This window comes from Triturus cristatus, chromosome 1_2 (genome assembly GCF_964204655.1).
Source record: "Triturus cristatus chromosome 1_2, aTriCri1.1, whole genome shotgun sequence".
Taxonomy (NCBI): domain Eukaryota; kingdom Metazoa; phylum Chordata; class Amphibia; order Caudata; family Salamandridae; genus Triturus; species Triturus cristatus.
This window is the reverse complement of record NC_140580.1, coordinates 1,174,651,779-1,174,678,341: the sequence shown is the minus strand read 5'-3', so window position 1 is coordinate 1,174,678,341 and position 26,563 is coordinate 1,174,651,779. Positions and strand designations below refer to the sequence as shown.

Genomic DNA, 26,563 nt, shown 5'->3' with positions numbered 1-26,563 from the left:
CTTTCGTGGCTATGAAAGGGGTGCCCCCATCACGTTCCTCCCAGAGCCACAGGCCTGCACAAGCTGCCCAGCCTCTGCGCGGCCGGGGACGTGGAACTCAGGGTCGTGGGACCCTGGACATGGGTCTGGGGGCCAGCGAGCCGGCCAGTCCAGCAGCGACCCCTCTGCAGCAGCCTCCAAACCTTCCTAGTCCGCCTTTTCAAGGCACCCAATTGCCAGTGAGCGCCAGGATTCGCCATCAACTCCCCCACTAGCACAGCATCACTCCGGACAGGTGGGTTTTGCAGATAGTCCAAAGGTGCTACTCCCTACACTTCGAGACTACCCCTCCCTTCATGCCACCCAAAATCCATCGCATGTCGAAGGATCATTTGGACCTTCTCAGTCAGGAAGTTACGGCTCTGTTGGCCAAGGGAGCTATCGAGCGAGTCCCTGTGCCAGAAGAAGGTTGTGGTGGTTGTTATTATATGGGGAGAGGAGTTGGCCTAACGGATAGAGCGCTTGACCTCGGACCTAGGAAACTGGGTTCGAGTCTCGGTAATGACGCTGAACATCCTGTGATTCTGGGCAAATCACTTAATCTCCCTGTGCCTAACAAAAAAATTAATGTGTGTCCTTGTGTAACGTAACTGGTGCTATGTAAAGCGCTCTGATACCCAATTGGATTCGGGTCAAGTTTGTGCTATATAAAACTCAGCAAAAAAAAAAGAAATTCCCACTACTTCATGGTACCCAAGAAGGACAAAGGCCTACGTCCTATCTTGGATCTCAGGGACGTCAACTGCTTCCTCCGGAAGGAGAAGTTCAAAATGTTGACATTGGCTCAGGTCCTGTCTGCCCTTGACCCTGGAGACTGGTTGGTAGCGTTGGGCTTGCAGGACGCCTATTTTCACATCCCCGTCCTGCCTGCCCTCCAGCGTTACCTACGGTTCACGGTAGGCCATGAACATTTTTAGTTTACTGTGCTCCCCTTTGGCTTTACTAGTGCCCCTCGGGTGTTCTTGAAAGTGATGGCGGTGGTCCCAGCACATCTGTGCAGATCAGGGGTTCCAGTCTTCCCCCTATCTCAACGACTGGCTGTTATAGGAAGCTAACTCTGTATATACTATACTAAAGTGAGGTATAGTGTGCACAGAGTCCACTGGAACTCCAAAGGTAGGCTGAGGTAAAAGTAGATTGCGCCTTATTCTCTATTTGTGTTAGTGTGGTCGAGCAGTAAGGCTTTGTCAGAGGGTAGTTTTTAAGCATTTGTTGTACATACTCCATGAGCAAATGATATCACACACTCAAAGACTGAACTTCAGACCAATTGGTTTTGTATAAAAAGATTCTTTCAGTGATTTTATTTCTTAGAACCAAGCAATTGTGGCACAGATAAGTGATAAATACTTTGCCGTAATAATATAGTTTGTAAACAGTTTGTATTGCAGTTGTATATATTCTTTGGTTTGATTACAGTAGAATTACTAGTAATGCAATCCTTTGCAATATTGTACATATACTTTGTATTGGCTTTTCAGTAGAATGTCAAGTAGATTACTTTACAGATTATTTTACTTACACAGTGCAGTATACCTGGATGCTGCACTGGGACATTTCTTGTGAACAGGTAAGTAAAAGCGTTTTGGTTATTTTGTTCCAGTTTTAGAGACTTTTATAGATTTTCCAACTCCACACTTACAGAAATGTTCACAGAAAAACAGTCATTGTTATCCTATGGAGGGAAATAGTGTTTAAAGTTTAAAGGTAAGTACTTTGTTGTGGGAGTTGGTGCTCTGTGGTTAGACTCAGGGGTCCCCCAGCGTCACGGATGCACTCTTGTTACACCCTCAGCGGCACTAGGGAGACCGGGTGCAGAGTGCCGAGGCCCGATGTTATCCATGTGGGGATATGGGGCCTCCGGTTGGTGGCAGCTTACGAGCAGGCCACAAGGTTGTGGGAGCAAAGCTCCTTGACTTAAGCTCAGGGCAAATGGGGGTTCAAGCCAGCACAAAAGGTGTGCCCTCAGCGGCACAGGGGCGGCCGGGTGCAAAGTGCTGTTTTAGCGTCTGGCGCCCTGTAGCTTTCAATGGGGTGTCTCCGGTTTGCAAAACACAGTAGGCTCAGGGACGAAGGTCTTCTGGGAGCGACCACCGAGTGGAGTGGTAAGTTGGGAAGCTGAGGGTTAGTTAGACACTGTCGGTTGGGCCACCCAAGTCTGTGGGGCGTCGGGTGAAGGGGTGTCTTTTAGGGTCGAATCTTCCTACCAGCTCCTGGTTGCAGATGGGGGTACCTTCCGGGTTGAGGCTGCAGGCATCAGCTGGAAGTTTGAGGCAGGTCAGGGATCACTGGATCTCGGATCCGGATCGCTGGGGACGACACCTCGTGGTGTTGGGCCACTCGAACTTGGGCCGTGGGCGTCTGGTGCAGAGTGGTGCAGACTCGCGGATCCTGCTGGAGCTGAAGTCTGTTGGTGAACAAATCCAGTGTTCACCGGGGACAGAGTCTTTTCTTTTGAAGGCAGGGCAGGTCCTCTGGGTTCTTGAGGCTGCTGGCTGCAGGACACACCGGAGTTTCGCTTCTGTAGGTTTGGGGTGGGGACAGGCTGTTAGGGCTGGGGCCAAGTCAGCGGGCGTCCTCCTCTTCTCAGCTTCAGCATGGCTATTCAGTCCTTCGTCTTCTAACCTTCTTGTAGTTTCTTGTCTGAGGAGGCAAGGTTCAGGGTGCCCCTAAATACTAGATTTAGGGGTGTTTCAGGTAAGTAAAGTTCTGATGGATACTTCTGCCTGTGGATTGCTCACCTTCTGAATACCCCCTGCGCCAGCATTCCGCAGAAATTCTTTCCTTGCTCTCCCACGGCTCCGCTCGCGACTCCGCATGACGTCACCGGAGCCATACGAGGACCTCGTCGGCGTGCTGATGTCAGTTTCCTTTTTTCCGCGCCGTCAACGCATAACGGTTTTTCTAGGGACTCTCCATTTTCTATAGAGAAAACTTTGTATCACTCGAGGATTTCCAATGGCTACTTCTAGGAAGACTGGGTTTAATCCCTGCATAGAGCGCGGCGGTCACATGTCAATCAATGACCCGCATGATGATTGCCTTTGATGCTTATCGTCGGATAACGACATCGATGAATGCCGAAGCTGCAGGAAAATGAATCCAAAAGACATTAAGGAGCACGAGGCTAAGCTGTTTATGGGCAGAGTCGTAAAAGAGCGAAGTCGTTGTCTTCTCATACTTCGAAATCGAAAAAACATAAGAAGTCTAAGAGGAGACATGGCTCTCGGCGCCGTTCGTCGAAGGTCAGGGCTTCGAGGTCGCCTTCTCCAGCTAAGCGACTTCGAAGAAAGGACTTTGTTTCTACTTCTCCGACTCCATCTCCCCGGGTGATGCCGGTTCCATCTCAGGCTCCGAGGTCGCCGGTGTCGAAGGGCTCTTCGTCGCATGAAGGTTCTCCAGCTCTTGCTATGTCTCTGACGCCCAGGGAGTCGTCTCCAAGCTGTGTGGCTTCACCTGTGCGGGCGCTGTCCCTGGCTCCGCAGGCTTCAGTTCAGCCTCAGGTGGTTCCTCTTCAGGAAGGTATGGATCCATATCCTCCTTTTCGTGTTCCTGGATCAGACCCAACGCATTTTCTTAATGCGATGTTTGGGATGTTTGCCAGGGCCTCTACTCCATCTGTTGAGCCTTCGGGCCCCGTGGGTCCTTTGGCCATTAACTTGGGTGTTCCTCACTACTATCCTCAAGCAGCACCCTTTGTGCCATTCTTGCCGTCGACTCCGGCTTGGCATTTCCCGGCGCCGAGGTCTTTCACTCCGGCTCTGCGGACTCCATCGGCTGTCGAGTCGGCGCTGACTCGAATTCAATCGACGCCAAGGTTTGAAGCTGAGGCTCCTCCATCGACGCCGTTGATGTCTTCACTAGGGCCGCGCTTGCCGCCGATTCTTAAACAGCGCTCTAGGAGAGAGGCGCAGAAACTCCTTGAGGAGGTGGAATATGCACAGGATCAGGAGGAAGGAGAAATTGTTGAGTCTGTTGACTAGTTTGAGGGCTTACAGGAGGTCAGTGGGTTGGATACTTCTCCTGAATATGATCTTTCTTCCTCGAAGGCTGGAGTGTTACAAGACATTGCTCCTTATCACGTGGTGATAAGGAAGGCAGCTGAATTGCTTGATCTGCAACTTCCCTCATCGGAGGTAAAATCTAATATCCTGACGGAGGTTCTTAATACTTCTTCTACAGCCTCTGAACCGCTGCTACCTTTTAATGAGGCCTTAACGGAGCCTATAATGGAAGTTTGGCAGAAGCCTTTGTCTGCTCCTGCTGTTTCTCGTTCCATCTCAAGAAGGTACAGGCCTGCTCCAGGGGATCCAGATTTTCTGTCTTCGCATCCATCACTAGAAAGCTTGGTGGTACAGGCTTCTTGTTCGAAGCAGTCTTCTGGTTCTTTCGCTACCATACCTGGTGATAGGGATTCTAAAAAGATGGAGCAGGCAGCAAAGAAGGTGTTCTCTTCTGCTAGTATGGCTCTGAAGTCCACTAATGCAACCTGTCTTCTTGGGAGGTATATCCATGCTCTGATGGACTCAAGTCAAGCAGCTAGCTCCAAAGTTGCCGGAAGAGGATCAAAATAATTCCTTGGATGCCCTTTCCGATTCTCAGGCTGCGGCCCGTCAGGTCATACAATCTGGTCTGGACACTGCTGACTCTGTGGCTTGTGTGATCAGGTCTTCTGTGGCGACAAGAAGACAAGCCTGGCTTAGAATGTCTGGATTTTCTCCTGATGTTCAAGCGACTCTGGTGGATTTGCTCTTTGATAGGTCAAGACTGTTTGGTTCTAAGGCTGACTCTGACTTGCGGCGCTTTAAGGATAGCAGGGCTACTGCAAGGTCTCTGGGCCTCCAGGTGCAACCAGGGGATAAGTCTACAAGCGGTATCGTGGATTTGGAAGAGCTGCTTCCTTTCGTGGCCGCCAGAAGTCTCAACAAGGCCAGCAGCAGCAGAATCCTTTGTACAAATCGTACAGAGGGAAGAATAAAGGGTGTCTTAGGGGAACCGCTCGGCAGCAATCCTCCTCTTCCTCCACTTCTCCTCCCGCCACCGTTGGTACTTCAGGAAAGCAGTTCTAGATCCCCCCTCTTACAACATGTTGGTTCGGTAGGGGGTCGGCTGTCAGGTGTCACACTTTCTACAAGAATGGAAACTGATCACTTCAGATCGTTGGGTTTTAAATCTTGTAGAGAATCAGTACGCCCTCCCTTTTTAGAGTTTCCTCCTCCTTATCCTCCTCACCAAGGTTGGTGCTAAGGGGACCACTTACTCCTTTTGCAGTAGGAAGTTCTTACCTTGTTACAGAAAGGTGCGATAGAGGTGATTTCGGAGCAGGAGAGGGGTCAGGGATGCTACTTCCGGTATTTCCTGATCCCTCAAAAAGGACGGTCGATTAAGGCTGATCTTGGACCTCAGGATTTTGAACCTTTACCTCAGACAGGAAAAGTTCAAAATGTTGACCTTGGCTCAGGTTCTTCTTGCTTTGCAACTGAAAGACTGGATGGTGTCCATCGATCTGCAGGATGCGTATTTTCATCTTCCCATCCTGAAGTCGCATCAGAAGTATCTCCGGTTCTCGGTAGGATCGCAACACTATCAGTTTGCGGTTCTTCCGTTCGATCTTACTTCCGCACCTCGAGTCTTTACGAAGGTGATGACGGTGGTAGTGGCACATCTCACAAGGTCAGGGTTTCCTGTTTTCCCAACCTGGACTACTGGCTGTTGAAAGCAGTCTCTCCGGAGTTGGTGTTGGTGCAAGCAACAACACAACTGTTGTTCAACTTGGGTTTCTCGATAAATGTACCCAAATCTCACCTGGTGCCTTCTCAGCAAAGCCTGTTCATAGGGGCAATACTGGATACTTCTGTGTGTCGAGCATACCCGCCTCCGCAGAGGATTCTCGACATACAGGAAATAATTCCTTTATTTCACGATGGAGCGGTTGTTCCAGCCCTGAAGGTTCTACGTGTGCTCGGTCTGTTTGCTTCCTGCATACTGTTGGTCAATCATTCACACTGGCACATAAGGGCATTCCAGTGGTGCCTCCGCAGACAGTGGTATCAGCACAACAGAGATCTCGGGGAGAAGGTCAGAATCTCAAGAGAAGCTGCAGCGGAGTTGACTTGGTGAGGTGTGCACGGCAACCTGTCTCAAGGAAGGCCTTTTCAGCTTCCTCCACCTGTTGCCGCAGTGATCACAGGTGCCTCCACTCTGGGGTGGTGTGCTCATCGTGGGGATCTGGAGGTCAAAGATCTTTGGTCTCCAGAGGAAAGGTTGCTTCACATCTTCCTTTTGGAATTGCGGGCAATACGTTTGGCACTAAAGGCTTTCCTTCCTTCCCTTCGCGGTCAGTCAGTTCAGGTCCTGACGGGCAACACTACCGCAATGTGGTACATCAACAAACAGGGAGGTTTAGGGTCGTATCATCTCTGTCGAGAGGCTCTGCGACTCTGGTCCTGGGTTCAGAACAATCAGATTTGTGTGTTTGCAAATCATTTAGCCGGTGTGCTGAATGTTCGTGCGGACAGTCTCAGTCGGCATTACTCGACCGATCACGAGTGGCGGCTTCATCCAGAGGTGGTCCATCACATCTTCCAGGTGCTGAGATCTCCTCGGTTGAACCTGTTTGCCACCCAAGAGAACGCGCACTGCCCGTTGTTCTGCAGTCTCCAGTTTCTGATGCAGGAAGCGCTGGGGGACGCGTTTCAATTGGATTGGAGCTCGTAACCCCTTTACGTGTTTCCTCCCATTACGTTGATCCCTCGGGTTCGGAGGAAGATTCGCCAAGACCGGGAACAAGTCATATTGATCTCCCCGGATTGGCCAAGAAGGGTGTGGTACACAGATCTTCTTCACCTCTCTCCGGGCCCAAGTCATATTAATCGCCCCGGATTGGCCAAGAAGGGTGTGGTACACAGATCTTCTTCACCTCTCATTGCACCCTCCGCTCCGTCTTCCTCTCAGGGCAGACCTCCTCTCGCAATTGCAGCGGCAGGTTCTACACCCCCACCTCCAGAGCCTGCACCTTCATGCCTGGAGATTTAACGGGGCAACCTGAGTTCCTTCTCTCTCCCGCCGGATGTGGTGGATGTTATATTATCGTCCAGGCGACACTCCACCAAGTCTGTTTACTCTTCCAGATGGTCTAGATTCGTTAAATGGTGTGGAGAAAGATCCATTGATCCTTTAAAGGCCCACATGTCGGATGTTCTTCAGTTTTCGCTGTTCTTGGCCCAGCAGGGTTGTTCTGTGGCCACTGTTAAGGGCTATTTGTCGGCTTTTCTATGTTTGCCAGACCAGCCGTCATCAATTAAGTCTCCCATTGTCATGCGGTTCATTAAGGGCCTTACAAATAGGTTTCCTCCCACTCCTTTCATTATGCCTCAGTGGGATTTGAATCTCGTTCTTACCTTCTTAATGGGTTCTCCATTTGAGCCTCTTCATACTTGTCCTCTGAGGCTTCTTTCTTTTAAAACGTTTTTCTTGATTGCCTTTACCTCGGCCAGGAGGGTAAGTGAGCTTCAGGCTCTTAGTTCTAAGCCGCCGTTCTTGACCATTTATGCGGATAAGTTGGTTTTAAGGACCAGGGCTGCTTTTCTTCCCAAGGTGGTTACTCCTTTCCATATGGGACAGTCCATTTCTTTGCCCACCATTTATCCTCCCCCTTCCAAGGAGGGTGACAGACTTAATCGTCTGGACCATAAGAGAGCTGTCAGCTCTTACTTGGACAGAACAAGTGATCTGAGTCTAGATGATCAGCTCTTTGTGGGTATCGTTGGGAAGATGAAAGGCAAGGCTGTGCACAGGCGGACTCTCTCCAGGTGGATTATCTTGTGCATCAAGATTTGCTTGCTACGCCTTGGCCAAGAAGGACCCTCCAGAAGGTATCCGAGCTCATTCCACTAGAGCTAAATCTTCTTCTGCTTTGGCTAGAGGTGTTCCTGTTATTGATATTTGTAAAGCAGCAACTTGAGCCTCCCTCCATACTTTTGCAAAGCATTACTGCTTGGGTTAGGAGGGATGGCCGTTTTGCAAGATTTTTTGGTCTAGTCAGGTGGACACCCTCCTCCGGGAGAGGTACGGCTTTGGGATTCTATTCAGAAGGTGAGGAATCCACAGGCAGAAGTATCCATCAGAAGAACAAGTTACTTACCTTCGGTGAAGCTTTTTCTGGTGGATACAATATCTGCCTGTGGATTCCTCACGGTCCCACCCGCCTCCCCGTTGTCCACCTGTTTCTTTAAAAAAATGCTTTTACTGTTTATCATGAGTGTTTTTTAAATATGACTTTATTATGTTTATGTTTTAATAGTGGGAAATGCTTGATCTGTTGCTATTTCTCCATGCCTTTTGTGGTAATGCATTTATGTGTGTGTATATATATATATATATATGTATGTATACAGGTGAAAATGTGTCAGTCCGCCCGTTTGCCTCCGTGGCATGGAAAAAATGGGTGGAACTGACGTCAGCACGCAAACGAGGTCCTCTTATGGCTCTGGCGACGTCATGCGGAGTAGCGATCGGAGCCGTGGCATTGTGACGTCAACGTGGGAGAGCTAGGAAAGAATTTCTGCAGAATGCTGGCGCAGTGGGTATTCAGAAGGTGAGGAATCCACGGGCACCTATTTTATCCACCAGAAAAAAGCGTAAGTAACTTGTTCATTGGGTCCAATGGGTCCCTTCCTTGGGGTGAGTGCTCCCCCCTATTATGCCACCCTCCAGCGGGATGGGGTTGGCAGTGGTGGACACACCTCTATTCCTCACTTAGGTTTCCCGCCGATTCTCCCACCCAAAGTGGGGGTGAGAACCAGTGGGGGCTAGTTCCTGAAAGCAGCAACAGGCCTGGGGAAGCTCACAAAGGCGGCAGGTCTTTAAAGCTTCCCCTTCATGGACCCTGCCCATCCTGGGGGAAGAGGCCTAGCACATCATCCCAGGATGTGCATTGTTTCAGGCTCTCGACCCATGGGTCTAGAAATATGTCTGGTGGTGGCAGCTGAATGCAGCTACTCATGCTGGACACTAGTGGTAGGTCGTTTTTCTGGGGGCATCTCTAAGATGCCCTCTGTGTGCATTTTTTATTTAATACCACACTGGCATCAGTGTGGGTTTAATGTGCTGAGACGTTTGATACCAAACTTCTCAGTTTTCAGTGTTGTCATTATGGTGCTGTGGAGTTCGTAATGACAAACTCCCAGAACCATATACTCTTAATGGCAGCACTGCACTTAAAATGTCCAAGAATGGACTTATACACTGTAGGGGTACAGGGTTCATGCACCTGTACCCTCACCACTGGTATAGTGCACCCAGCTAGAGGGGTGACTCAGGGGCGTAACACAGGCCCCCGCGGTGCGGGGTACCCGAGCTGCAGGGGGCCCCCTCATCACAGAATCCATGTATGAGAGCTCCGGATTAAATCTGGAGTGGGGGCTCCTCTTTGTACCTGGCAGGGGGGCGCCCTCAACTTTCGTTACGCCACTGAGGTGACTGATCTATGCCAGGGCAGTGGGTTGTAGACATGGCACACAGGGATGTGTGCCATGTTGACTCTTCACTTTGTTCTGCACTGTTGGACAGGCCACATGAAGGGCTTGCTCCCTCCCCGCATGACAAGGCCCAAGCCCCGGACTCCCAGGTGTTACCCACAAGGGCAACCCGCACCTCGTCTCCCAACGGAACTCCTGCCCCCGGACATCCATGTATCATGGGGCCGAACCACTACCGGCTCCCCCGGCCGGATCAGCCGCCATCTTGGACACTGCGCCACGAGGCCGCGTGGCCTCAGCTCGACCCTAACCCTGGGCCTGGCCCGGCCCCGACATCCCGGCACCACCATCCACCCAGGAGGTGAACGGACCACTTGGCAGGTCAATGGGAGAAAGAAGTGTCGATGGCTCTCCCCCGCCAGGTGCCGATCGCCCTCCAGCTCCCCCGGGCGCTGGCTCCACCCCCTGCTGGGTGTCTGGACTCCCTCATCCCGGACCCCCCGACCTCCAAGTGCGAGGGTCCGGACATCAAAGGGCGCCAGACCTATAACTAGGGCAGCTCCAGAGCAGGAAGGCAGTTGTATCCTGGAGTCGAGAGACACCGAGAAGAACTCAGCCTTGACGGACTACTGGCGCTGCCGTAGCCCTGCCTTGTGAATTATCGTCCTGCCTGCTGGCGCTGCCGCGGCCTTCTGCATCATCCATCCTCGTCGGGACCTGCTGGCGCTGCCGCGGACCGTTGTAACGACCACCTTCATCGGGACCTGCTGGCGCTGCCGCGGACCGTTGTAACGACCACCTTCATCGGGACCTGCTGGCGCTGCCGCGGACCGTGTAACGACCACCTTCATCGGGACCTGCTGGCGCTGCCGCGGACCGTGTAACGACCACCTTCACCGGGACCTGCTGGCGCTGCCGCGGCCCGTCCAATCTAGAACACCGAGCTCGAGGATTGTGAGCTACCCACCATACCATCTCAGCTACCAGATTGGTAACCAGACTGTCCCGCTACCCCCTTTTCCCAAAACCAAGAGACTAGAATCGAGGGGACCCCTGAGTCCAGACCTCCTTGTACCATTTCATCGTACCTCAAGAAATCGCCTATAAAGAACGTTAAATCCTATCCTTGTGTGGTGTGTATATGTGGGGGGGAAGTTACTCATCTGTACGATCGCTGGAGACGGCTCTCCCCGGAGACCTCTCCCCTTGTCCTCGGCCGACCCTCCCGGTCCGTCTAACATGCACCAAAACATGCGGCCTGCAAAGGCAGTGTGTGTGTGTGAAGGAACAGGACCTCTAAGGGTGGCACAATAAGTGCTGCCGCACTTAGAGGCCTCCTCTGGTCACAGTGCCCTAGGTACCTGTGGTACCATTTACCAGGGGCTGGCCTGTGGCCAGAAATGCCAATTGGGTTTAGGCTTCAATGCAGTTTTAGGGAAAGAACATAGGCCCTGGATACCTAATTAGCAGGAGTCCATGGCACACTCAAAGCACATCAGCAATTCAGCAAAAAGTGGGGGCAACCATGCAGAAAGAGGGCACTTTCTCACAGTAACTTGTTCCTCATATTGACCTCACCTGTTTACAAGCTTCTCTGGTAAACGTTTCCCATTTGGTGCCTCAATGTGTTCCTTGTAAAGGCATCAGGGCAGTGTCGACATGTCTACAACTTTTTGTTTTGAGCTTGAAATTTAAAGCATAGTGTACTTACTAGTATGATATTTTCTCACAATAACAATTGTTCCTTAATAAGTCTCAAGATGTTAGGAATAAAATTAGTTGGCTGACTTAAAAATCAATATACTAACTGACCCATAGAAGAAGGTTTAAATAATTTTTAATTAAAAGAAGAATTTGAAGAACAGCTATATAACTGCTACATAAAGGCACAGTTTTCAAACTGCATGTATCTTGTTAAAATTGAGTGCAACCTACTTGTCATATAATTATTGCACTTATTCTAAACTGTCTTAGTATAGTTGTATTTGAGGGCCCTTTTGCAGCTGGGTCCTGTTTGGCATTTGCCCCTGTACTTGACATTGGATGTTTGGAAACCATTTTGATGTGCTGTGATGATTGCTACGGCTACTCTTTGTGAATTGCCCATTATTTACTGTGGAGGTTCTTTAAGCAGAGGTGTGGGGCCATACCCTTTTTCATATACTGTCCTGTACTACGTCTTTTCCTCAGCAAGACAGATCCCTCGATACTCACAGCTGTTGCTGAGCCTGTGTGAGACACTGCAGGATGAGGCAGTTGCACTGCTGGATCAGACACGCCACGAGCTCCGCACCGAAGAGGCTACAGAAGACAAGGATTCCATGGAGACCGATGACGGGCTGCGGCTGAAACACAAGGACCAGCGTGATGGGGTAAAACATAAAGGGATTCTCTAGGCGTCAGCTCTGCATGTTTCACCTTTTTAGACACTGTCATTAAAAGGAGGGTTTGAACAGACCTCACGACCGCCCTTTCCAGCCTTCCTCCTCTCCTACCATCTCAAGTGGCCTGTCTCTCCTTGTCACTTTTGTTTCATCCCAAGTGATCATTACTGCCATCCATGAGTGCCTTCGTCCTTTACCAAATATTATTGCAGGTCTTATCTGTAGGCATTGTCACATAATTAGTTCTCCATTCATCCCCCATCCTCTGCTTGCATTAACTGATAAGGTTACCCATTTTCAGTTCCTACTGACCACAAGAAGTTACCTGGTTTTAACCTCTTGTAATAAAAAAAAGTTGCAGGTAAAAACTAAAAATTGGCGAGGTTGTTAGTCCATTCGGATGGATGAATAGCCCAATCCGAAATTCTTAATTTGTAATCAATATCGTGAACTAAGTTCATTTAAATGCAAGTCTGAATAGTTTGGTTTCCAATGGTGTTCGAAACCTCATGTGGTTTAGTTCAGATATCTGGTTTGGACTGAAGGTGTTCCAGAGTCCAGTAATCTGCCACATCTGATAGAGACTACTAGCCGCAGATTCCATAACGTAGCATTATCCCCAGGCGTGAGACTGGATCCGGAAAATTTTGCCACAACATCTCTGCACGCCGAGGGCGGTACCACGCGAACCCGCCCTGACGCTGTCCGCAGACGTAACGTCAGCGAGGTCCCATAAGTCCCACCCCGGCGCGCTGACGTCAGTTTTCCTTGTTTTCCACGTGCAACGCGGATCCGGAGTGTGCTCCTTGGCCTGTTTTCAGGCCTCTTTAGTGCCTTGAGTTGGGAACAGTGTGCAATGCCTTCGGGCTTCAAGACGTGTGCTTCTTGTGCATGTCAGATGTCGGCGACCGACCCTCACACTATTTGTATGTGGTGTTTGGGCAAGTACCATGACTCTACGGACTGCGAGGCTTGTCAGCATCTCAAGCCGAAGTCCCGGCAGGAGCCGCATGAAATTGCTGTCGGCCCGCTTGTCCAGATCAGTCACGTCGTTGCGTTCGTCTCCTTCCTCGGACGGGTCCGGGGGCTGCCGTTTCCAGCTGCGGCATCGTCCTTCGCCGAGGCCCCATGGGCGTCGTTTGCCCGCCGGTAAGTCTTGCAGCTTGCCACCGAGGCCCTGTCCTCCTTCGGCAGAGGGCGCCGGTTCCTCCCAGGACGTGCGTCCTCGCCCGTCGCCACCCTATCCGTTGATTCCCGGCGTTGGGGCGACGAGGACCCAGATGAAAGCCTACGCTACGGCTCTGCAGTCTTCCTTGGGCCCTCCTCCTCTTCCTGTGACGTCCGTGGATCCCTCGCCGTGTGCAGGTCCTTCTGGGGATTCGCCGGCGGCTTCACCCCTGGCGCCATCGAGTTCGGCTTCAGATTTTGGAGGTGTGGTGCTGTATAGGTGCGGCCCTTCGGGGTTCCCCTCTTCAGCCCACGGCGTCTCGGCCTCGCCGCAAAGCCCCATGGGGTTCACTGCGGTGTCGCAGGAGGTCGCCGGGATACGCGGCTCGTCCCCAAGTCTCCTTCGGTCCTCTGGGCAGGCGGCTGTCTTCCCGGAGGCTGAGCCGACGCCTCTCCGGAATCAACGGCTTTCCTCCCCGGCGCTGGCGGCGCAGCGGGTGGACGCCGGGACCAGGGGCGCTTCCCCGGGCCCCTCTCAGTCCTCGGTGCAGGCGGCTGCCTCGACGGGGGTCGAGCCAGCGCTTTTTCGGTGCCGTTCATTGGCCGTTTCAGCTCCGACCCCCCACCCACTTCTCTGATGAGGCACGTGGTGGTGATCGAATCGGCGCTTCTAGTGGACACTTCGGCACCGGTCGAGGAGTCACCGGTGCCTGTGGTGGACTCCCAGGCACCGTCCCGTCGTCGGATCGTCGACTCTTCTCCGGATGTCCCTTCCTCTCTGGAGGGCTGTCGTCTCCTTGTCTCTTCTTCACCGGAGACTGGGCGCCACATCGTGGCCTTTTCTCCTGCGGATTCCATAGCGGGTTCTACGTCGTCTCCACGTCCACAGCCCCCAAACCCGCTCTTCCGCTCCCTGCAGTTGTCTGCCCCGCAGGTTCCACACTCGTCCGTGGGTCTTCCATCCTACAGGGGCTGGTCTTTTCTCCCTCCAGCGGGGCACGGAAGGGGCGTCTTAGCTTGCAGCATTTGCCCTCAGAAGAGTTGCTTTTCCCCCCACAACGCCCTACGGAGGCGTATGTGGCCTTTGTCTGGGCCATTTCCACGGCCACTGGCATTTTGCACATGGGCAATCCGGATGCTTCACTTTCTACGGACCACTTATTGGAGGTTCTCCACCAGGTCTCTGGTTGAGGGGAGGAGCCGCTTCTCCCATTTGAAGCGTCGCTCCACAACTCTCTTCTGGGGGCCTGGGGGCGCCCTTCCACGGGGAATCCGGTGCCTCAACCGCTCCTTCACCGCCACCATCCTGCTCCGCATGATCAAGTCTGCCTTTTTTCCCACCCGTCTGCCCAGAGCCCTGTCCTGATGGCTGCTTTTCCTTTCTTGCCTTCAGTGCTGCTCCTGCCGTCGCGGGAGGCCCGGTGGCTGGACCCCTGGGGGCGTAACCTTTTCGCCTCCACTAGCGCTGCTCTGCGCACACTCAACACACTTTGTATGTTGGCCAGGGCTACTTCCGACCTTTGGGATTCCACGGAGTCCCTTCTGTCTCGCGCCTCCCAAGAAGGTGCCCGCGCTGATCTGCGGCACCATGTGCGGAATGGTAGGGAGTTAGCTACATTCATTCTCCGTTCGGCCTTGGACGTCTCTGATCCCCTCTGCCGCGCTATGGCGAGTTCTGTGGCCCTCCGCCGCCATGCTTGGTTGCGGGATGGTGTCTTTCTGGAGAATGTTCGGGAGTGTCTTGTGGATTTGCCTTTTGATGAGACTGTTGTTTCACATCCACGCGGACTCCGCTATTCAGAGACTCCTTGCGGAGCTCCGTCCCCCTTCCCCTCCGTAAGCTTCAGTTGGTCGGTCCTCTGGCGTCTTATGGGAGGCGGTTATCCCACCTTTCTCTTTCGGGCCTTATGTTTCGGTTGGCCTGTTGTGTGCTGTGTGCGGCTTGGGATGTCTTCAGGGCCCTTCAGTTGGCCCCTCTATTCTTTTAGCTGCTGGTTCAGCCCTTCAGCCTGTGGTGAGTGTTTTTGCTGTTAAGTGCAGCTGTATAGGTCCTCAGGTTGGACCCTTTGTGTCTTTTTGGGCTGATTGGTAAGCAGTCAGTGGTGTTTTCCACAGGTCTTTTTGGTTCTTGACCTCTGCTGCGGATTTCCCTTAGAGGTGTTTCCCTGTTTTTGTTCTGGGACGATTCATACCCTAGGTGGGGTATTTGTTGGCTATTTTATAGCCCTGTCTTAAGCTAGGGGGGCGTGGATACCTTTTCAGGTTCCTTGCGTTTTCCTGGCGTCACAGTATACCACTTGGTGCGGTCTCTCTCTCTTTTTCTTCCGCCTTTGCGCAGCTTGAGCTGCTCCAGGTTTTCTCGCTGAGTATCCGAGAGTGTTTCTCTCCTTCTTCTATAGGGTTCCTTCCCTCTTCGCCTCTGGATCACCGGACCGACCTTTGTAATGCTGATTACTGCGTCGTGTCTTGGTGTTTCCCCCTAGTTCTCCGCAATTTCGGCCAGGGCCTGTCTGCCGTGTGTTCTGAGGGGACTGGTTCTCCTGGTGCTCTCCTGTGTTCTGGTTGCCGGCTTTCGTTCGGTACTACCTGTATCTTTCTCTTCGGACCGGCCCGCTTTTATTCGGAGGCTGGTGGTGTGCCTCGTCTTGCGCTCCACTTGTTCTGAGCTGCTGCTTCATAGTATTTCCCAGCTGTCTGCTGCGAGCGCCTGGTAGTTTTGGTCCCCCTCCGTGAGCCTCGCCGTGTCAGCGTGTGCTCCTGTCCCTTGCTTGTTGGAGCTTTGCGCGTCTGTCTTCTTTCTCACGTCTGCGCTTCTCGACTGTGGAACCGTTCAGGCCTTGTTCCCTGCTTTGGGATAGACACCCATTCAACTGTCCCCTTCGCTGTGTGTGTGTGTTCTCCTGGGGCGGGCTCTGCCTCCGTTCCTCCTCTTTTCCTTGGCTTTGAGGGTTATTTTCTTCCTCTGGTACTCGCGGGGTGCCTTCTGCCCCTCTGGTTTTCTGGCGGTCGCCCTTTGCTTCTCAGGTAGGCTTGTGGTTTCCTGGCCTTCCCTTCTCCTTGTTCTTGCTTACTTCTGCTTGGAGGGGGCTGAGGCGTGCTTCCTGTTCCCATGACACATCCCCTGTTGGGGCCCTGTGTTCTTCCATGCTGGTGGGGTTCTCTCGTACCCCTCCTCCTCTCTGGGTATGGCTAGGGTATCTATTCTCCGTTAAGGAATCTGCGGCTAGTAGTCTCTATCAGATGTACAAGTTATTTACCTTCGGTAACGATGTATCTGGTAGAGACAAATCTAGCCACAGATTCCTTCACGGCCCGCCTTTCCTCCCCGTTCTGCGAGGACCCTTCAGCTTGGTCTTCTGCACTCGCCTTCTTCTGGGTGGCTTTGTCTTCTGCGGGTGCCCTCTTTCACTTCCTCCCTGGCGGGATGCTTCGTTCTGTTTATTTGTTCCACTCCTACTTTGTGGGAATTGGGTGGTAGGTTCATGTGTACTTTTGCATCCCTGCACCCTGGTTCACCAGTATGGGGCCTACTCTTAATCTCCTTCAGCTTTTTTCATTGCTTGGGGTTTCTGACTCCTCTGCAGTCCTCTGGGTTGGGGGCTCTTGGCTGTGCCATAGCTCTTTACAGGGGATACGACGCTCCTTGAGGGTGTTGTCTTGGGGTAATTTGTCATTACTCCTCTGTTCTGGACTTGTTGTCCTTCTCTGTTTTAGATTGTGGTTGCAGTCTTTCTGTCGTCTGCCACAACATTTTTCACATGTTTTTCTGCCTCCAGGGAGGATGTCTCCTTGGCTTTGCAGAGTTACTTCTCAGAGCAGTGCTCTGCTCTTTTCCTTCCCCGTCTTTCAGTAACGCAGTGCTTGGCACTGTCCCTAATGGTGCTGTTGCTCACCATTGGTTCCTTCCCCTTTTGTTTCACTGATTTTTCGCACACTGTTCCCATACTCTCACAGTTTTGTTTGTGGTGGCTCCGCATTGTGGCGCGGAAAAGTTCTCCGAAGAAAACTGACGTCAGTGCGCCGGGGTGGGACTTATGTGACCTCGCTGACGTCACGTTCGCGGACGACGTCAGGGCGGGGTCGCGTGGTACAGCCCCCGGCACGCAGAGAAGCTGTGGCAAAATTTTCTGGGTACAGGGGATAATTCTACGTTAAGGATTCTGCGGCTAGAATCGTCTCTAACCTGATACATCTTTACCAAAGGTAAGTAACTTGTACCCTTGTTTCATTCTCCTGAGCGATCCTTGTCCATTGGTCAAACACTGAGCAAAGTCCTCAGGCTGGGGGCATAGTGAGGAGATGGATTTGACCTTCTTCTGTCTCCTCATTTAGAATCCTGCACCCTATTTGTACATTTTCCCTTGTTCTGATTGTTATTGTTTTACTCATCCATTCCATGCTTATCATTATTTCAAATTTGTATTCCATGTTTCACCAGCATTGGATCTTTTGTAGATCCCATAATTATCTTTAGGCAGGGCCTAATCTGATCGGGTGAAGCACAGTGAACCCACAGGCCACGTCACCTTAATCCCAATTTCTAAAGACGTGTGTAAAGGGAGTCCCACTGAGCTCTGCTAAGTCCACTTCTACGTCCATCAGCTGCTTATATTTGCTTCATTACCCCTCTTTATCCCATCCAAAGGCAGCCTCCCGTCTTCAGTTAGTAGTTTTAGGAGAGTGAACAGACAGTTTGATTCTGCCGAGGCCTTTTCAGACTTTGTGGGCTCTATGGAAAGCGAAGTCTCATTTCTGAGGATCATATAAGAATTGCATCCATTGCTCGCGCCCATTCCACAAGGCCATGATCTGCAGGATATGTCAGACATTTTCAAGTAAAGCCCTCAGTGTCAAAGAGGGTCTGCTGCTGTTGTGGCTTCAGAAGTACAAATTCAAAGGTATCCTTTCCTCTGGAGATGATTCGGATGGCTCATTACACATTCCAAAGAAACCCTCAAAGGGGTTGTTCAGAACATAAATGGACCACCAAGCCTCCTTCAGATAAGTCTTTCAACCTCTACAGAGCCCTCTAAAAAGAAATCCTCAGAAAAGTGGATCAGAAAACTACCCGGGATCAATGTCCATCATATGAGGCAATGGTTACTATTAGAAATAAAAACCTCAACCTGAACCAACCCAGGCAGACTAAGGTCTCAACCATCTAAATCATTAAAGAAAGGATCAAAAGAACAGGCCTAAAGATTGACTAATCCTTGAGCAACAACACTGTTGATGCAAATGGAGTTCACCACACCAAAAAAGAAAATATCATAGGCAACCAGAAATCCGTTAACAAAGAAACTTGATTTGTCAGAGTAACTGCTGTCATTAAAGACCCTGACCCGCTGAATATTCTGAATGGTAAAGACTTAAAAGCTCACTCTGTTGCCTTAACTCACCTCTCCAAGTGAGGAATACTCATTACCACCTCACAGGCTTTTAGATATGAAGTACTTCGAATATGATGACCTTTTTAACCTTCCCTGCAGTAAAACAAAACCGTATGTCTAGCACTAGGACGCCAATAATTTGATGGATACTTTTACCTGCAGATTCTTCTCCTCTTGAATATCCCATGCACCAGCATCCACAGATTCTTTCTTGAAAGCTACCCCACGTTGACGGGTGTCGAAATGCGCACGGCTCCGCACGCAGTGTAACATAGGGGTACCTCTCAGACCATAGATCATAGATATTTTTGACAGTGAAGAACTCCCAAAGTTTTCTCCACGTGCGCTCACTTAATGGGCTGTGATTATTTAAGCAATCTTAAAGAAAAAATGATTAATGTTTTCCCTTTCTCGCATTATGTCAAGCTCATGTAATCAATTTACTCAAAAAGCAGATAAGTTGACAGAATCAGAATCAGAAAAACTTTATTCGATTGAAGTCAAACAATCATAAAAGTGTACATAAAAATTCATGATAGTAATACATACGTAATTACAAAAGACTATTCATGAAATACATGATCCCAATCAATTATAACGGCAATAGATAAAATGTATTAAAATGTCATCCTTTTCCTAATAAAAATCACTTTTTTTAAATACAGATTAAGCGTAGCAACACAAAAGTAATTATCCAGGCGTTGAATCTCATAGAAAGCACGACGGCATTGGCGATGGCCTATCATCCTCAATAATGGCAATAATAAGGTTCGCCTATCATGATTATAAAATTTACAAAATAATATGACATGCATCGTGCTTTGAGGGGAAATTTCATCACAGGGGCAGGGAGGCAAATCGTGAGACCAATCATTTATCGTGGGAAAACTAACCAATCTGTGGAAAACACCAAATCTAAAGCGACACATTAAAAATCTATCATAATTACCTGCAACATATATCAAATAAGGTTGAATATTAAAAGAAGTTAAAATTAATTCGTGTTGAGAAACAGTAGGTTTTAAAACCTCCACAGTACACCTTCGTGTTTCTAGAAATGACAAACCCTCTTTTTTGAGGTCCTTCCGGGAGACCGCTGAGATAGTAATAGGATTTGTAAAATAATTCAATTTACCTATGTCAGAAATTTTTTTATAAATATAACTCAGCCATGGTATCCTCATGTGGCCGTCTAGTCTTAAAACATCTAGAAGAATATCACGATTAAGCTTAGGTTCTTCTTTGGACCATATCCTGTGCCACAGTAATATGGGTTCTAGCTTAATAAGATCTGATATGAAAGAGAGCCCCAATTCTGTATGGCAATTAAAGTTAGAGGTACTCTTGGGGGCCGCAAGAATAAACTTCAAAAAGGTGTTCTCAACTACCTGGAGCTGAATAGGATCCACAAAACCCCATATCCCGCTACCATACATAGCACCGGAAACGCATTTAGCTTTATAAATTTTGAGTAACTCTGCGGGGGGTCGGGTGCCTAATTTCCCTGAAAAGGACCTGAGGGCGGCAGTCGAGCGAATCATTGCTTGTTTTTTTGCAGCCAGTGCCTCACCCCAGGAATCCTTTTGGGTAAATAAAATTCCTAGGTAGGAGAATTGCTGTGTAAAGACTAGTCGTTCACCTTCAATAAAAATGGACTTCCTTGATTTGGGATTTCTACCACAGTGCATGATAAATGTTTTAGCAATATTAACTTTGAGGCCCAATTCTTTCATAAAAAGGGCAAAACTTGTAACCACGCGCTGTAGTCCCAATTGGGTACGGGACATCAGTACAGCGTCGTCCGCGTACATTAATAGCGGGATCGGACGACCAGCAATACGAGGGGGATCAAAATTATTGTTTTTGCACAAAGCTTTCTCCAATCCATTTATGTATAAATTAAAAAGGAAGGGGGCAAGGACACATCCCTGCCTTACCCCGCTCCTTATTGGTATTTTGCCCGTGCATTCCCCATTTTTTCCATAGCGTACGGACGCTGAAGCATCACTATAAAAACATTTAAGAAAATAAATAATATTCGCTTCAACCCCAATTTGTTCCAGTAGTATCCACAGTTTGGAATGAATCACGCAATCAAAAGCAGCTGAAAGATCTACAAATGCCACAAACAAATTCTCCCTTCTTGCCCAGGTATATTTCCCTGTTAACATCAAGAAGTTTAGACCCTGTTCCACTGTGCCTAGCCCAGTACGAAAACCATATTGTAAGTCTGATAAAATTGAGTTATCCTCGGCCCATAAAAGTAGGCGGTCCAGGATTATTCGTCCAGCTACTTTTGTAAAGGAATCTAAAAGGGAGATCGGTCTATAAGAGACCGGGTTATGTCGATCCCCTTTCTTAAAAATAGGGACAATTATGGATTCCACCCAAGTGGGCAAGAGTTTTGACACACAACAGGCGTTCAGCACCTGCACCAGCAGGGGAGCCCAGAGAGTCAAATCAGCCTTAAATATGTCTATGGGTACACCATCAGGGCCAGGGGCCTTCCCACTCTTGCTTGCACAGATCGCCTTTTCGACCTCAATTAGGGTGAACTGCATATCTTTCAAAGATGAATAGTTAGAATGATTGCATGAGGAGGAGAACGTTCTATCCCCCTCATAAACTTTTGAGAAATGGTTGATCCACTCGTCCTCGGAAATTGCTATTTCAAGAGAGGGACAAGACTTTTCAGTAAATAAAGGATTCCTGATAATCTTCCAGAAACTAGCACTATCTTTACGTATCGAGGCCTCATGCAATGCCTCCCAAGATTCCTTTCTTATCTCATCTTTCCTATCTTTAATAGCAAGTTTATATTGAGTCCTGAGTGTGCGTACAGCTTCTAAACACCTAGGTTATTTGTGTAATGCCTCCTTTAGGAGGGAGTACGCCTTAGTACACCTAGAGTTGAACCAACCTTCCTTCGGGGCTTTGTTAAGTCTATATTGTCTTGTCAGAGAGGATCTAATCTCTTTACAAATTGACAAAAAGGATGCTAATATATTGTCTGGAGTGACATCCATAGTTAAGCATGCTAAAAAATCAGGGGCACAGTTAGTGCATACCCTTTTAAGCGTTTTGGATTGATCCACCTTGTCCCATTTAAGCGTAAAGCCATTGTAAGAACCAATGGCAAGATTGTTCCAGAGTATATCTTGGTCTGAACCTTTTTTTGGGGCAGACCGTTTTGGAATCAAAATGGAAATACAAAGTGTGAAGTGGTCGCTTAAGACAATATCAGATACAATAAAAGTTGCTATATTAGAAGCATGCTTATTTGTAATAAGTGCAAAGTCAATCGTGGAGGTACAGCCTCGCCCATTAAAGGTTGGTGGAAGGTGAAATGGTATAGGGCAAACCTCATTAACAAAGCCCAGATCCAATTGGCCGATGAGTTCATTCAATTGTTCACCCAAAATAGAGTGGTTAAAGTGAGACAAAAGCAAACCATCATCATCGACATCCTTACCATGACTGCATCTATTGTCTACAATCAGATTACATAAGGGGCAATTAAAGTCTCCCACAAGGAGTATAAGCGTGTTAAATCCGAGGATTTTTTCCTGTGAGAGAATTGCTCTAACTATTTTCTTGCAGATGCTAGGAACTTCCCCAGAGGTCATGTTATTATAAAAGTTAATCAAAACAATGGGGGTTGCGAGATCCAAAGTTATTGTCAAAACCTGGAAGTGAGGATCTTTAACTGGCTCCGTTATCTTAATTAAATGCAATGTGTTCGATATATAAGTTGTCAGACCCCCCTTGGCTCTACCATGAAGGGTATCCACAGCTGGAGTATGGAACGTTTTAAACCCATTTAGATGTATCGGGTCTATGGACCAGGTTTCTTACAGGCAAACAAGATCTTGTGAATTAATAAAATCTTGCCAAAGTGGGTTACCAATCTTAGACTTAGTACCCGCAATGTTCCAAGAGCAAATACTACAAGGTAGAGATCCAAGTGAGGGACAGACAATAGGAGCCATAGTAGAATCTACCGTAGAAGGTATTGAGCCCATCTCACAACCTATCCCTGGTCCCAATTTCATAGCAACTAAACATCCTACGTTATCATCTGCCTGTAATGGGCATTGAACTGTTTCCGATTCAGACAAAATATCATTCCTGGGATCACACCCAGGATCTGTGATAGCAGTAGAGGCAATGTGAAGAGGATAGGTTTGCTGTCGGTCATTATTGTCTAGACCACTTAAAATATCAAAATGGTTAAATGTTGGTATGTTATATCTTTGTACTTCAGAAAATCCCAGAGTATAAAGTTGGGGGCCACGGCCCCGTGACCTTTCGTAACAAGTTGAAGGATAAAAGAAGTCTAGGGGCACAATATTAACATAATCGGCAGCTAGGTGACCAGTATAACATTTTTCCAAAATATGGTTGACCAACAAAGGGGACCGAAACGAGACAATCACACAATCCCCTCTCAATGATTTTGTTGACGATCCAAGCCAGTGGACTCTTCTAACCATCTTAAAGTTTGAAAAAAGAGCAGTATTCGACCCAAATTTAATTGACAAATAGTGAAGGGCTTTGTTCCTCAGAGTTGACCAAGACTCAAGAGTGTCTGGGGCAAGAGGTGGAACATTTGCTAACACCACAGTATAGGGTCGAGCCTCGGGAGGTAAGTTTAATGTAGGTAAAATCGGTGTAATAATTTTTTCCCTGGTATCTACAACAGGTCTAGCAATAGATGAAACTAGATTAGGGACTGAATTAGAGGAACCTTGTCCATTTGTTCCCTCTAAGCTAATAACATTGATACCAGTAGACTCTTTCTGTTGACATCCACCAGATGTCTCTGAAGTTTTCACAAGATTGCTAGATACGTCAGAAACAGATAGATGGGGTGCAACAGGCTGTAGGGAAGAAAGTTCATTTACCTTTGAAACTTTTAAAAACCCCCACCACATGAGTCTCCATATTGTTGACCCTATCTTCAATGGTTGCTAATTTAGTTAAAATAGGTGTAATCAAGAAGGTCAACATGTCCTCCATTTTTTTCCAAAATTTCTCTCCTGCGCACAGATCACTCAAAGGAATATTAGGAGGAGCAGCTGAAGATATGTTCTTTTCCTTTTGGCCTTGTTCCATATTGAATTTAATGGCAGGTTTACAAGGTTCAGTAATTCTCTTTTGTTTAGCTTTTATTAACTGCGGACCTTCATTATCACAATATTTTGACTTATTCTTCGCCTTCTGGCCTCTGGTTCTCATTTGCGGTATTACAATAGAAGTACTTTGCTCTGAGCCAGTGATGGGGGTTGGGCTTAGAGATAAATCTCTACCCGGCTGTACTAGTGGGTCGTCATGCGTAGGTGAAATATCAGGCGAATCCTGTATAGAAAAAATAGCCGGGGACAGGGAGAGCCTGGATTGGATAGGCAACACGTCATCAGCTGACTGCTGTTGGGGAAGTGCTAAATTCCCTAAATCTTGTGGTGCTCTCAATAATGGGAGATCGATAAAAGATGGTACGATTAAAGAGTCATGGGACATAGTAGTATAGACCGATGCATTGATTGCGGAAAGAGGGGGGGGCAGGCCAGCAGGGAGCGAAAGACGCCTTTCAGTACTTTCAATGGCCGAAGCGACCACCCCAATTGTTTTTTGAAGCATACGGTCAATAGCAGTCAAGGTTGGCAATGGTGTATTATTTTGCCTTGTGTCATTATGAGAGTGTTGTGCCTTGTGCTTCCCCATGAACACAATCGATACGGTAGAGCAGTAGCAAACTTCGGTTGACGCCTTGATTAATATGGAAAAAGAGACAAACGTCTACACAGAAAGAACTAACCAATCAGACAGTTCTGTGCATTCGCAGTGATATACCTTTAAAATAATAAGATACAGTACAACAATACAAAAGGTTAAGTTGTCTTAATCATTCATTTATCTTTTGAGAGAAACATTTGCATGGAACAAACATACACAATTCTGTTTATGTCAAAGACAATACATTAAGACAAAACACCAACAGAAACAAATCATGAGTATATACTAAAAAGAAGAAAAGGGAACATTCTTAAACTTATAAGCAAAGAATCATCACAAAAAAGGGGACATACTGTACAGTGCATGTAACCCTATTGGCCTGATGTGCCACTTATTTGGATAAGTGCCCAAGCTTTTCTTTTTTGTAATCAGGACCTATTATTGGTACTCTTGATACTATACTACTGAAGGGTCTTAGGTGAGGTCAGAGGGCAGTTGTACATATTCTTGACTCAGCCATGTGAATTAGGCTTGTGTATTCAGTGCTGTTGCACATTGACTTTCTGCATGGTGTCTCTTGGCCTCACGGGATATGTGCCAACGCCTTTCGACCTTCGTTGTCAGACCAGGGGCAGTGTTTCAAAAGAAGGTCTTCCTTAGGGCTGGAGACTTATGAAGGACACTTGGAGTTCCTGATCATGTGTATCAGAACCACAGTTTAGACTGAGCTGAGTCCGAGGTGGAATCAGGAGTTAGAAGGCTTCTTTTGTTTGGCCTCAAATTTTCTTGTGTCCGACAAGGAGGGATGTATCTTAGGCGCGCTTTTTTGAAGTTTTCTTTCTTCTTCTGTGTGTTCCGTCTGAACTCCCAGGGGGACCAGCACCTCCTATTTCTTTTACGGCGGTTCGCCCATCTCCGCACGCAGCACCTCATGACATCACTGGAGCTACAAGAATCTTGCTGACATATGTTCCCTTTTTTCCACGCCTTCAAAGCGTAACAGTTTCTGTATACGGCTCTCCAAGTCTTTCAGCATATTTTATTGTAACAATGTCTCTACCATGAAAATCAGGGTTTAAACCTTGTAAGGACAGTGAGTCTATCACTGACCTTCGTGATATTTTCCTTTGGTGTGTAGGGTCATATCACAATGTCGGCACCTGTTCTTTGTGCCAGAAGATGAACTCTAAAGCCTTAAAGGAAAGGGAGGTGAAGGTGTTAATGGCTAGATCAAGGAAGCAGAAGAGAGGTTGACGGAAGTCTCATCTTCGATCCAAGTCACCATCTCCCCATTTAACGATGTCGGCAAGGAAGAAACACAAGAAGTGTCATGGTTCTCGACGTCTTTGTTCCAAAAATGAGTCGCCATGGTCCGTGTGTCCACACCTGGTTTAGAGGATGGTCAAGAAGTCACTCTGGTGCCTTACCCGGCACCACCTTCGGCTCTGGCGCTGCCACAGACCTCACTTAAGGTACAAGACGCTACCCCGGTCTTGGATTCAGCACCAGCAGGAGCAGGTGTATCTAGCCTTTCCTGCCCCGGTGGGGATCCTTCCCACTTTTTGAATGCTATGGTTAGCATTTTTAATATCGCAATGACTCCAGCTGGTGCACTTGCAGGCCCCTATGGGTCCACTGTCATATTCTTTGGGTTTTCTATCGTCTTACCAACAGGCTCCTTTTATGCCCTTCATGACGATGGCCCAGATTTCCTGGTTGACTCCAGTGCCAAGAGATGTTCTGAGGAAAAAAGTCTCCTCCTGTCCATTTCACTGAGATCACAACGCTGACCATGCCTTCTCCGGCACAGGCAGCTGGCTCCATTCCAACATCGCATGCTTTGACTCCGGTGCCTATACTTGCCTCTCCAACGCAGTTACCGACGTCACCGGCACTGACATTGCCACCACCATTACCGACGCCACATCATTGGTAAAGAAGAGAGTCCCAAAGACTTCTTGAAGAAGAACAGTATTTCTTTGGGGAAAAAGATCCTCCAGAACTGGAAGAGGATGAGATTGTGCCGGCTCTAGATCCGGACTTTGAAGGGTAAGGAGAGACAAGTGGCTTGGACACGTCCCCAGAATAGGAGTTATTGTCACTGACGGGTATTCAGTCTCCAGAAGTTACTTCTTACCATTCAGTTACAAGGAAGGTGGTGGAAATGTTGGAATTTTCTCTTCCTTCTACAGAACTTAGGTCCAGTTTGTCAACTGAGGTGCTTCACTGTTTGTTTTCGTTCTCAGAACCTTTACCTTTTAATGAGGCCTTAACAGAGCAGATTTTGGATGCTTGGCAAATGGCTAAGGCGACCAAGGCTGACAGCTAGGAGCTATAAGCTGACTTCAGGGGATGACCCCTGGATCCT

At 48.6% G+C, this 26,563-nt stretch overlaps 1 protein-coding gene across 2 annotated transcripts in view; it reads left to right on the top strand.

The window, feature by feature from the left end:
* Positions 1-26,563, top strand: part of NUP188 (nucleoporin 188) — a 1,223,536-nt gene that overhangs the window by 1,033,931 nt on the left and 163,042 nt on the right. For both annotated transcript variants that reach the window (XM_085614037.1, XM_085614036.1), the window contains exon 34: positions 11,709-11,890. In XM_085614037.1, the coding sequence (XP_085470163.1) occupies positions 11,709-11,890 (182 nt within the window). The remainder of the gene's footprint in view (positions 1-11,708; positions 11,891-26,563) is intronic.